General features: G+C 42.5%; 1 protein-coding gene across 2 annotated transcripts in view; it reads right to left on the bottom strand.

Moving 5' to 3' along the window:
- Window positions 1-13,649, bottom strand: part of DNAH5 (dynein axonemal heavy chain 5) — a 283,808-nt gene that overhangs the window by 201,850 nt on the left and 68,309 nt on the right. For both annotated transcript variants that reach the window (XM_027074356.2, XM_053202043.1), the window contains exons 4-11: window positions 11,511-11,671; window positions 10,107-10,328; window positions 7,349-7,486; window positions 6,181-6,357; window positions 5,086-5,199; window positions 4,033-4,140; window positions 1,556-1,678; window positions 784-999 (exon numbers count right to left, since the gene is read on the bottom strand). In XM_027074356.2, the coding sequence (XP_026930157.2) occupies window positions 784-999; window positions 1,556-1,678; window positions 4,033-4,140; window positions 5,086-5,199; window positions 6,181-6,357; window positions 7,349-7,486; window positions 10,107-10,328; window positions 11,511-11,671 (1,259 nt within the window). The remainder of the gene's footprint in view (window positions 1-783; window positions 1,000-1,555; window positions 1,679-4,032; window positions 4,141-5,085; window positions 5,200-6,180; window positions 6,358-7,348; window positions 7,487-10,106; window positions 10,329-11,510; window positions 11,672-13,649) is intronic.

Raw genomic sequence — 13,649 nt, 5'->3', positions numbered from 1 at the left:
GTCACGATCTCGCGGTCCGTGAGTTCGAGCCCCGCGTCAGGCTCTGTGCTGACAGCTCGGAGCCTGGAGCCTATTTCGGATTCTGTGTCTCCCTCTCTCTGACCCTCCCCCATTCATGCTCTGTCTCTCTCTGTCTCAAAAATAAATAAACATTAAAAAAAAAATTTTTAAAAAAAAAGAAACTGTTGGGCTAAATTAAAATCTTTTATTTCGCTAAAATACGTCCCTTTTATTTTGCTAACATAGGTCCAAATAAAAAGATTAAATGCAGCCATAATCAGATGCACCCAGAACTCAGCGTCAGTTAGTGCCTGAATCACAGTATATGTTTCATTAAATATTTCTTGCACGAATAAATGAAATAATAAGTTATATTTAAACATTTCTCTTGTGCTAATGAAAATGCTCTTACTAATGATGATTAATTTTAGACTATGGGTAAGTCATTCTCATAATCACATACCTGAGAAGAACATATTAGCACCCTTACACAATTCTCAAATAGATTTCATTTCTTTATTGTTCAAGGATCATGAGCTTACATCTAACATTACAGATTATTTGAATCATTCTAAATATACATACTTGTACGAGATATTAAAGTTTTAGTTACAGAAAAGGTAGGAAATTTAGTTTTAAAGGACAGAACCTCGGGGGCGCCTAGCTGGCTCAGTCAGTGGAGCGTGCAACTCTTAATCTTGGGGTTGTGAGTTCAAGTCCCACGTTGGGTATAGATGTTACTTAAAAAAAAATAAAATCTTTAAACAAAAATAAAGTACGGACCTGGTATTTAGTGACCATGTCTTCCAGCCCCTCAATTTTAGAATCTTGCAGGACTGAGTATGTCCTGAAGGTTGTAAAGATGTCTGTTATCTTGACAAGACGTCGGTGGAAAGTTTCAAATTTTCCAAAAATATACATCTCACTAAATTCAAATTGTTTCTCATTTGGATCTTGTTTAAGCTTTTGTTTTGTCTTGTGAAAGCAGCGCTGGTATTCCTTAAAATTAAAAACCAAAATATTAGAAAGGGAACATAACCCAGGTTACCAACCTTATTCTCTCACGTGGAAGAAGCTGTAAATTCAGGGTGGAACTTCAAACCCCGTCAGTGTCATGCCTTGCATGTGCCCATTCTCCAGCTGGCAATGTCATCATTTCCTAACTCCCAATCTAGCAAATTACTAATTATTCACGAGGCAACGCAAAGTCACAGCCTTTCCACTTGATCCCGCCGTGTTAGCATTAGCCTAACTCGGGGTCTAACTCCCAATTCATCCTCAAGAAACTAAAGAAACTACCTCATCTTTGCATTTCTGGGACTGAGTGGGGCATCAGGACATCACAGGGCCCCAAAACAGCAGAATAAGTGCATAAATTTTGAGAGCAGATTTATTAACATTCAATTTTCTTCACAATAAAGAATTACTCTTTTACAAAAAGAATTACTTTTCAGCAATCAACAATGATAATTGCTAAATGATTTAAGATGCATCAGCAAAAACCACATAAAAATAATAAAATATTATCTAAACGTGTTATTAAGCTGACCGTTACCTGCTTGAGTTTAATTGCAGACAATATCTTTTCCACAACAACATCTTGCGGCTGGCTCCAGATGGACGCAGTTCCATTGTTGGTAATGTAGGCTTTACATGCAGATATCATCTGATTCGTCACCTGGAATTTCCCAATAAAATGGTGCTAAGTACATAAAACAGCCATCACTCATAAACTGAACTGGAGGGTCCTTGACTCCTCTACCTCTCAGGGTGTGCAATCTGTGACCTTGACACTAGGTTTCTTTTTTTCCATCACAGCCATGATCCAGCACTAACACGTTTTTTGCCCCAGCCCTTTTTTTGCCCCAGCTCATTTATACAAAAGACAAACAAAAATTATTTATATTTCAGGTGTACAACACGATCCTTTATATTCATATGCAGAGTGAAATGATTACCATGATAAACACATGTACCACCTCACAGTTTACCACTGTGTGTGTGGTGTGTGTGTGTGTGTGTGTGTGTGTGTGTGTGTGTGTGTTGAAAAGATGTCAGATCTGCTCTCTTACCAACTTTTGAGTACACAATACAAGTATTACTAACTATGGTAGCTATGCTGTGCGTTAGATTCCCCAGAATTTATTCATCTTATAACTGAGAGTTGTAGCATCTCCCTGTTGCCCACACTCCCCAGCCTCTGGCAACCACCCTTCTACTCTCTACTCCCATTTGTTCGTCTTTTTTCGATTCTAATATGTACTGTCAAAATCATTTGTGAAATCACAGAGTTGGAAGCGCTGTGGCCAATCAACAATTCAGGCCCCCTGGTTTATGCAGGATGAACATCTCGACCAACCAGGAGAGAATTCACTTCCCTGTCTGAAAGCTGTTGAGAGTTCCCCCAGTCTCCTTCGGTAGGCTGCTCTAACATGTAACTCACAGTCTCCAAGTGCCATGGAAAGGACTGTCCACCTGACCATTTCATGACACCAGGAGCTGTAGCAGAAATGTCAAAAAGGAGAAGAAGAGAAGAGTCAAGCTGACATCCGTAACCACTAATATTTTATCCATTCCTCCAAACTGCAAAAAAAAAACTTCAGAATTTTCTTATGACTTTTTTATAATGTAAAAGGAAAACCAGATGACTATGTACGCATGGAATGGCAAGATGTCTGGGACGGGCAGTGCAAAGGCTGGAGGAGAGTGTGGAACAAGATGGGTGTCGTGCAGACAGAACCTGGGCGACAGGGACTTGGGGGTCTGGTGTATAATTCTCTGTCCTTTGTACCCATCTCAAAATTTCCATAATGAAAGCTTCTCCAAAATTAGATAAATGATGGTGTCACAATTTTGTTCAAAAACAAGCCTTGAGGACAATATGCATGAAGTCTGGAGCGATGATACAAATTGGCTTTGGAGGCTCCTTCTCAGAGAATATCCCTCACGACCCTCACATGTCCTTTTAACATGGGAAGAAGTGGAGCAAGAATCTCATGGATTTCCCCCCTTTCTCTACCTGAACTGCCTGAGAGCAGAGAAAAGGGGGCCTCCTGTCCAGTTCTCAGGCTGGACGTACCCCTTCCCAAGAAGAACCATGCCTCCTACTATGCGAGCATTCACAACACAAGTCCTGATGAGGCAGAAATGCCTCTATTTTAGCACAACATTTAAAATTTTCACCTTGGTGATGAAAGTCATTTACTTCTTAGAGACTGTTCAAAATGGGGAAAGCAACAGTGCTCACCATAAACGCTCATGAGTTAGGACATACGGTTTAAACATCGTTATGTTTTTTGGCAGAATCATTATAATTGCTTTAGGATTACTGAAATGTTGCAAGTGGCTTTTATGACCACGATAACTGTTCTAATAACACCAAGTAAACAACTGTGGCATCAAATAAATTTGGAAAAGTGGCACATAAAATATAAAACAGGAGAAAGCCAGTTAAATATAGTTTTTCTTAATTAAAATTTACCCAAAAGGAATAAATAATGTGCTAAATAACATAGAGAAAGAAATTCCAAAAAGACTCTTTGTTAAAATTTTATTATATAAATAACACAATTATTGGGGTGCCTGGGTGGCTCAGTCGGGTAAGTGTCCAACTTCGGCTCAGGTCATGATCTCGCAGTACATGAGTTCGAGCCCCGCATTGGGCTCTGTGCTGACAGCTCAGAGCCTGGAGCCTGCTTCGGATTCTGTGTGTCCCTCTCTCTCTGCCCCTCCCCCACTCATGCTCTGTCTCTCCCATCTCTCAAAAATGAATAAACATTTAAAAAAATTTTTTAATTAAAAAAATAGCGCAATTATTTATTATAATAATTATTTTGGGAAATAATGCTTTATGATTTGTAAGAATCAGCCTCACGAATACACTTAATTCTATATCTATTTTACAGATTAAATTTTTTTTTAATTGTAGGATACATAGACATTGAATTGTGCCCATATGGTAATTTCTAATTATCAAAAAATCAACATTGCAAAAAAATACAAGTGACCATGGGATCTATGCTACGAACTTACCTTTACAAACAGAGACGTGATCTTCTCAGAGGTGTTATAGTAATGGGAAATACTATAGATCATTTTAATTGCATTTATAAGTGTAGGGATAGCATCAACCATGGATATCTAGAAGACACCACAAAAGTTTTCAGAGAAACAAATACCAAATTCAGCAAAATTCTGATAGTATAACCATTCAATCTTCATTAGAATAAAATTAGCTAAGAGATTTTTAGTTAAATTTTTAAAATATTATCTAACACTCCACATAGATGTATTTAAAGGTAATTTCATTTTTATTAGTCATATGCAGTTAATCAAATTTGTTTCAATGCAAGAAACATTAACTGTCTGTTAATGACAAGGTTAACATTAATTTTGTAATCAATAAAAGCAGGCACTCCCTAAAGTTAAAAGATAAAACACCAACCGATAACTTTTCCAACACCTCTTTGAGTATCATCCAGAATGTCAATTACAATACTCAATGGAAACCGGAATACGCAAAAAAGATTCTAAAATATAATATTGCATATCCATCTCAGAGAGATAGACAGATAGACAGATAGATACAGATAGATATATACATATGTACAGTTGACCCTTGAACAATGAGGGGCCAGGCACACCAATCCCCATGTAGTTGAAAATTCATGCATAACTTTTGACTGCCCCCCACAACTTAACTACTAATAGCCTACTGTTGACTGGAAGTCTTACCGATAATATAAACAGTTGATTAATACATATTTTGTATGTTTTATGTATTATATACTATATTTTTACAATAAAGTAAGCTAGAGAAAAGAAAATGGTAAGAAAGATAAAATATACTTTCAGCAATATACTGTATTTTTTGGAAAAAAAACCTCATGTGTAAGTGGACGCACGCCGTCCAAACCCATGTTGCTCAAGGGTCAACTGTATACATATAAAATTTTCTTGAGACTAAAAGGAGGTTTCTAAGACTTTTCCAACAAACTTTAATATTAATGAACCAAACTCCATGCTCGATTCCGCCAGTGCAAAAGGTTTACCAGCAGACTAAGCAAGTAGATTTCTTCAACTCACAGGGTCATTACTGTACAAGGGGTCACAGCATTTTTCAAGTGTGTACAAATATTTGACATTGTCCTTCGCTTCATTAGCTGCATCAGTGATTCGAATATCCAGCTCCCGCCAAGTCTAAGCACAAGACAGGAAAGCAATTTTTATGCAATTATTATAAAGGAACTTCCAATATAACAGCTGCTAACAGCCACCACAGGTCCGTTGTGTCAGACTTCCAGTTTATCCTGTGCATCTCACATAAAACTGAATCCACAGGAGTGAGGGGTATGGCCACGTTGGAGAGCGATTTAAACTTTTCGGCCGAATGTTTAAAGATATCTCTTTAAGGCCTTCCCTTATAAAATCTACTCGCTAACTAGGACAGAGCATCAAGAGGGCAGCACCTCCATTTGAACCCACACTTTCTCTCCTCCACTGGCTCCTGGATCCATCGTGCCCCTCACTCCCATACTTTGTATGGTAAGAACTGAAGGAAGCCTCCAGCCCACAGCGAGCAAGAAACTGAATCTTGCAATGACCTCATGAGCAACCTGGAGGCAGATCCTCCCCCCAGGTGAGCCTCAGATGAACCAACACCCTGACTGTGACCTCAGGAGAGATCCTGAGTCAGAGGCACCCAGCTGAGTTGCCCCTAAATTCCTGACACACAGCCCACAGACTGGGATGTAATATATGTTTGCTGTGTTACGTTGCTAAGTGTTAGGGTAATTTGTTACAGGGGGATATAAAACGAATATACTAGGGCTAATATATATATATGTATATATATATATCAAAGTAAGTTTTTGTTATTACAACTCCTGGTTAGTCTGAATTGAAAATATATACATAATCATGATGTGAAGCTACATCTTAATTACATGCAATGCTCTCTAATAATACATATACATACATGCACACCAGCCAACAAATACTCTTAATTCAAAGGCAATGTCCACAGTACCCAGAATTATAAAAGGGCAAGATTATCCAGCCTTCAAGTTTTTTCATAAAGGTATAACAACATTTTTCTGTTCCTAGTTACTCTATGACATGAAAATACACACAGAGAATTTCCATTCCCGTTTCATAAAGCAGAAAGAAATGGCTGACAACCTTCAGAAGTTTAGACCTAGCAGCAGCAAGCATTGCCAAGACAGCCTTCACATCCGGGCCTTTTAATTGATCCAAAAGGTAGTTAAATTTGGACAGTCTTTTCTTCCAGTGCTCCAACTCTGCTCGGGGCCCGAGGTCATCCGCTTCCTTACGCAGCTGGTTGTTTTCAGCAAGGACCTGATAATGCACGGCAGAACTGTGAACCTCTGAATAGGGCTGGCGGTATGAAAGTTATAAACTGGGAAATAAATCAATTATGCTTTCTGAATCATGATATATTTGTATTCATTTGCATGCTTCAAGGGACAGCCTTTTACTTGCATCCATTTTTAAAACTTCAACAAAAATTTAGTGAACATGCTCAAATTGAAAACTACTTATTTAGAAAGTTCTAATGAACTTTTGGAGGACCTGACCTCAGAACATTTCCTTGACTCTTCACTTACCGTATACCCTTAGAGCAATATAACCTTGGAAAGTCTGCATGCCTTAAGTTGGTTAACTTTCATTGTTAACTGTTGGTTAATTTTCATTACTTTTTGATTAAATGTCTGCCGACACTTCGGATTTTTCTAAAAATGTTTTTCTAAGCTTTTTTTTTTTTTTTTTTTTTTAAGTCTCGAGCTCCCTTTTAGAAGGCACACTGACTGGAAAACTCCTTGTACTTCTACAAAGATTCTCTGTAAAATACACCTTGAGAAAAAAAAAAATTGACAAAGTGCAGTCTTCTTGTTACATTAAGTATTTATCAACGTTTATTTATTTTTGGGACAGAGAGAGACAGAGCATGAACGGGCGAGGGGCAGAGAGAGAGGGAGACACAGAATCGGAAACAGGCTCCAGGCTCTGAGCCATCAGCCCAGAGCCTGACGCGGGGCTCGAACTCACGGACCGCGAGATCGTGACCTGGCTGAAGTCGGACGCTTAACCGACTGCGCCACCCAGGCGCCCCACATTAAGTATTTAAAGTTACTTGCTTTCCTCTCTTCAAATTTTTTACTATCTCTTCTTAACCAATGACCATAAATGAAAACCATACTGAACTCCTCACCTTTTTAGGGACTCATCAAATACTTAGGCAAATGGGAATGGCAAAAGATATACCGTCTTCCATTGACTAGTTCAGTAACGTAGCATCTGAAGCTGATGTTTGCTTTCTGAAAATTACCTGTTCTGTCTGTTTGATCCATACTCTCATACAAGCTTCTATTTTCTCCAGAGTCTCGGGGTTATGAGCTAGACTCAAGTAGTCTATCGGCTCCTTCAGGGTTTTCAGTTCAAATACGTCACACTTTTGAAGGCTCACCTAATTAAAATGAAAGTTAAACAATTAAGATGATGCTAATTTTATTTTTTAATGTTGATTTATTTATTTTGAAAGAGAGAGAGAGGAAGGGACAGAGAGAGAGGGAGAGAGAATCCCAAGCAGGTTCCGCACTGCCAGCATAGAGCCCGACACAGGGCTCCAACCCATGAACTGTGAGATCGTGACCTGAGCTGAAATCAAGAGTTGGATGCTTAACCAACTGAGCCACCCAGGCACCCCATGATGATGCTAATTTTAAAACACACACACACACACACACACACACACACACACACACGTAAACACACACTTCTGGTTCATCCCCGGGGTCAGAAGGATCTTAAAATTTTCTCTAAACTACCCTGTTCCCTGAAGAAAGATCTCTGAAAGCATAGTGTGATACATAATGCTCAGTCCTCCCTGTGAACTAGAGATGACTGAGGGCAGATTTGGGGTCATAAAACAGAAAGAGTGAACTAAAGAGAGAGAGTCATAATATCACAAATTTTGGGAATTAATAGGGAATTTAGAAATTAAAGAGTCAACTCACGAAACCAAAGAACATGGGGGAGCTTCAAGGTAATTGACTGGGGGAAGGGTAATTTCTAATGCATTACATTCTGTTTTTTGAAACTAACCAGATGAAAAGATTCTCCTGTCCTCAACCAATAGCATCCATATAGTTTGCAAGTTTAATGGCAAACACATGGATTCATTTCAGGGGAGGAAGGAGGAAGAGGATAGAGAAGGAGACGTGTTGGATTTTGACTTGACAAAGAAACTCAGCACATTTTTGCACACAGATAAATGGACCTCAATATTTGCTCAGGACATTTTCTCCTGGGAAAGTGCACCTGGCATTGTGAATGCCTAAATTCAGGTTTCAGGCCAATCCCACTTTAGCAACAACAGAGCTAGTACATTTCTCTCAACTGGTTCAGAACCAGCAGGAAGGGGCGTGGTTATTTGTCATCCTCAAATGCCCATATGGTCAAGGAGCCACAACACAAGGCCCAGGCCCTAAGGGCTTCTTGGTAACTGAGGTAAAACCAAAGAGTTCACTAGGAGATGTGGCAGGTGAATGGTGCAGGCTGGGAGTGAAGGGCACCAGATGCTGAGTTCAGACCAGCAGAGAGAAGCCTATAGGGCGAGTCAGAGCACCTGCTACAAGGGCCTGCTGCAAGGGGACCCTGTAACCCCTGGATGGCCCCCTCAAGGTTTCTCGTTTCCTTCACTTGGCTTCCAAATAAAGCCCTGCCAGCTCTAACCTTAGCTGATGGCCTCTGGCCCTGATGGCCTCTAACCTTACCTGATGGCTCCCATGCCCACCGCTGCTCTATGGGGCTATGTCCCATCTACATGGAGCTCAGAGACACCACTCTGTCCTCCTAGAACCTAGCCTCCCCACTCTGTTTTTCACTTTGCTACCCTCCGACGGGGCTCTGAAAACCCACCAGGGCGGGCACGTGCCTCTGCTCCCCTGTGCCCTTGCTCACGCTGCCCCCAGCCTGGAGGAACCTCCCAGCATGCCGCCACCCCTCCCCCCGCCACACTGCATCTTCCACCTGCCACTTCTGGAGCCATCTTTGGTTTTACAGGGGAGGGCTCTGCTCTCCATGAAGCAGCACTACCTCCCTTCTATGTGGAGATCCATCCACTTTTTTTAATACCTAGACCACAATATGACATGGGACCATATGAAAGCACTGCTTTTTCAAGTAGAACAACAATCTAACTTGCTTCAGCTTGTGGTTTAGTATATAGGCCTGCATCAGAGTTCACTACACATAGAACTCAGATATTAGGCGGAATCAACCCGCTCCCATCTGGATGAAATTTACTCCACTCCCCTATTCCATATCCTCTAGAAAGCCTGATGTCTCTCTCCCAATATCCCAATAGGTCCCAATGCTTCTCAGTCTCCTCTGGAGAGGAGTGAGTAACACTCCGTCATTGGTATCACAGGCTACATTTCTGTCTCCCATTCGTGCCTGATCAGGGCTATCGCCATCACGGTATTGCATCCACCACCGTCTGCCCCAAGTAATGTGTAACACGGGCTTCCAGTAGATTGCACAAATTTTAAAGAAGCTAAATCTCACATTTGCCAAACTTATTCTTAAAGGCCCTTTTGGTCACAGGCTTAACCACAGGACCCAACCCACTCCCTCCAGATACGTCAACTGCTCTCTCCTCTTCAGGATTTCCTCCATCCCTACCCATCACCCACCACCCACCACCCAGCCCCCCCCCCCACACACACACACACGCATGGGCACACACTCTCCACATTCTCTGGGTCCAGATTCCTTTCCTTCTAGGACAAACAGTGATGCCACAAGCATTTCATTCACTTCTCTTTGCAGTCAAGCATGCAATGTGATTGAATGAAACCCTCCATCGTGGCCGACACTTCCGATGCATTAATCACTCCAAACCGTAAGAATTTACATCTAGCTACCACCACCACCCCTGGGAGGGGCAATAAAAATGCCCATAAAATTTTTTCAAGATTTGCCAGGCAGAGGAATTAAGACCATCCAACAGAAGCATTACACACTTACATGTTGATTTGTTCACCATCTGATAACTTTTGAAGGAAGAACTTATTCATTCTTACCTTCTCCTTCAAGCTCTCCTGTGCGCCCGACAGGACGCCCACAAAGCCTTCCAGAGAGCTCAAGAACTCCTGCCGAATGCTGGATGCTTCCTGAAGACCCTCGAGCTCGCCCCAGCCATGGCTCGTGGCCCTGAGAGCGGGAATGAAGATGTCCGACAGCAAATGCCTCACGCTGTTGAGCAGGCCCCCATCCGCGGTATCTAACATATTAAAGCTCACCTCCTGGAACACAGGAGATCCCCTGCTGTAAAAATTATCTGCAATTGCAACATAGCTACTAAGTCATTTCTGAATGCTGCTCATTAACCAAATATCCCGCGTCGGTCAATGAAGACCAACCAAATGAGAAAAGCAAAACTGCTTACTCGGAACTTGCCATAGCAAGAGTCGGCCACCATCACCCGCATTTCGGAAGACACTTAAAAGCAGGCAGGGGAGCGGGAAAGCCTTCTAGTGGAGGAAAGAGAAGCTTTCAGGCATGTCCTGATTGGAGGCTGCTGGTGTGGGGGACCTGGAGGCGGCCCCTAGAAGTGGGGCATCCTGTGTGATCCGCGAGGGGTGCATATTTGGCTTTCTCCAGCCCCAGGGAAATAGGCTGGGGGTACAGACAAAAATTAGGGAGGCCGACAGTCACCAACCAAATGCTGGCACTACTGGCCAATTTGTCACAGCGACTCTTGTGTGGCTGCCCCGCAGGCTTCCTGCGACTCTGACAGTGCAGGCTGGCTCCCTGGATTGTTTCCTAGATAAGGGGGTTGGCTCCCTGGACAGGTTGCTGCCAGTTACAGGTCAAAATTCTGCTTTACGTGCGGTCTGGCCTTTGTTTGTATGTTCAGTCTCTCAATCCAGTAAATTATTTTTTGATGCCCTGGTTAAGACCTAAGCTTTATACTATTCCAAATCGCAATCATCAAAATAAAAACCTGAAATAAACAGAACACGACACGTCTACCGGTTTACTTGCTCCAAGCAGATAATGCCCCCATCGAGGGCAGAGGAGACATGCACTTTATTTTGCACATACACAAAAAAATTATATATCCATTATTACAAATCTTACTTTAAATGTATGAAATTTGCCATTAAGTAAATAATGTACGGGCCATTATTTTTTAAAGGAAAGACTTCACTGTATCACACACACACACACACACACACATGCACGCAAATACATATACATAATGTTATATCAATTTTTGTTAACAAACTGAATATTAAGTCCTATAACTCAACAGATTTAAAGGAAATGTCTTGTTTGCTATGAATGCTTTTAGAAATACTTCTTTGAAAGTAGTTTTAGATAGTTAATGAAAACAGTGGTTACCTCTATAGGGAAGGATTTTTTTTTGTAGAATTTACATGATTTGGGGTCATTTGGGGTAAAGGATTACTCCAGCCCCTTACCCTATGGATGTTCTCAGGGGTGACGGCTCTGGAAGGGTCAGTCCTGATGAAGAACACACATACTCCAGTAAGAGCCACATCTTTTCCCTCGGTCACAAACACCTTCGGTTTTTTAATCTTTTCAGAAAGAGAAGTCACTCCCCCTGGAGAGCCAAGTTGTCCTACAAATGCAAAAGAATTTCAGTTTCACAAATGCTACTTACGGTCCATATGGTTGTCTCTTGGAATGAGTTTCCTTGTTAAAATAGTGTCGCGTTGACTCATCCATGTGCCCTGGAAGGTCTGCTGCCTGGACAATCTCTAGCCTGAACCCTGAAGGGATCTAAAACGAGGTGACTGTTTCCAGATCACAGGTGCATTTCAAAAAAGTGTTGCTCCAGCAAAAAACAGGAGTGAGGGGAGGCTGGGGAGCTCAGTCAGTTAAGTGTCAGACTTCAATTCAGGTCAAGATCTCCCAGTTTGTGAGTTTGAGCCCCGTGTCGGGCTCTGTGCTTATAGCTCAGAGCCTGGAGCCTGCTTCGGATTCTGTGTCTCTCTCTCTCTGCCCCTTCCCTGCTTTCTCTCTCTCTCTCTCTCTCTCTCTCTCTCTCTCTCTCTCTCTCAAAAATAAACATTAAACACACACACACACACACACACACACACACACACACAGGAATGAGAGGCACAGGAATGAGAGAGTTTGGTCCAAAGCAGATTCTTGCTGAAGCTACAATAGTCATTTTCATCCACAACAGGCCACAATAGAGGCATGGAGGAGGAGCAAAGAGGGAGACAGTACCTGTTGCATGTGCTGGGTGTCAGCTCCTCTGCTTGGTACCTTATCTACATTATTAAAGTCACTACCACCTTAAAGGCAGCGGTAGCCTGTCCCATGTCACAGCCAACAGGTGGTAAGAGTTGAGATCAAAAAACTAGCTTTGACTATAGAACTCCAGACCCCTGCAGCCCCCTCAGTATCGTGCTAGAGTCAGGACACTGTAGAGCCAGGAGAGCAATGGGATGAAGGGCGTGGGCTCTAGAGTCAGACCCCCAAGGCGTGAGTCTCCTCCGCTGCACTTCATGGCCATGTGACCTTGGGAAAGATACCTAGTCTTTCTGTGCCTCAGTCTTCTCATCTGAAAAATTCGAATAATACCCCTAGAAGCTAGCATCTGCAATTGTTGTGAGGATTAAATGAGTTAATACATGTGAAGCCCTTAGAAAAGCACATAAAAACACTAGGCCAATAAGCATTACCATTATTACTATTTGAAAATTGTATTTTCGGTCGTCGAAGCATGTAGCTCATTGAGTGGACCATTTATGCACACAGAGAGAGCCAGTGCCCTTGTCCGCCCATGGAAGTTGGAGCTCTCCAAGCAGATCGGTAGCTCAAGCAAGGTTATCAGTGGTGGGAGCACAGTGCCAAGGGAGGGACCTGGGGAAGAACGTGGACTGCAAGCTGAATCCTGAAACCCTGCAATTAGAACCTCTAGGAGGAACCTCCCCCCACACAACCAAGTTCTGCCCCCACGGTGCCAGGCTAGAGACTGGTGCTGGGGCTTTGGCAGCGAACCCGCCCAACAAAGATAACCAGCAGATATGCCTCACCGGGAGGACAACACGTCACCGCGGGATGTGCAGCGAACGCTCCCAGGGCCCACAAGAGCAAGGGCCTGGGGAATCAAGGTCAGCCAACTTGTGACAGTGCTAGTGCTGCTCGAGTAAAAGCTTTCCTGCCACCTCGTCCCTCTTGTGCCTGCCCTACCTCAAGCCAGAGCCATGGTTTGCACAACGTGGACAGGAGCAGAAGGTTAACTTGAAAGAGCAGAGGAGGACCATATGCTTCTCTCCTCCTGTGAATACTGACCTTCAGCGGTCCCTGCTTGGAACCTTGGGGGATGGTGGAAGGAAGTGGGCGAGCCAGCAGTGAAGAAGATTTAACTTTAGATCAATTCATTTTGATCAACTGGATAGTTTTAGTTTCTGCACTGAGACAGTATTTGTAATGTGAAGCAACCATAGGAACATTTCCTATCTAAGAATATCCAGGAAAGTCATGGAATGGTCTCAGTGTTGATCCAAGGTCAAAAGGTTAAAGCCAGTCCCACGGTAAAGGTCTAAAGGGAGAGCGGGGAGCGAAATTAAATTATGTTT

This window comes from Acinonyx jubatus, chromosome A1 (genome assembly GCF_027475565.1).
Source record: "Acinonyx jubatus isolate Ajub_Pintada_27869175 chromosome A1, VMU_Ajub_asm_v1.0, whole genome shotgun sequence".
NCBI lineage: Eukaryota > Metazoa > Chordata > Mammalia > Carnivora > Felidae > Acinonyx > Acinonyx jubatus.
Note: the sequence above shows the minus strand (reverse complement) of the source record. Positions and strands in the feature narration are given on the sequence as shown.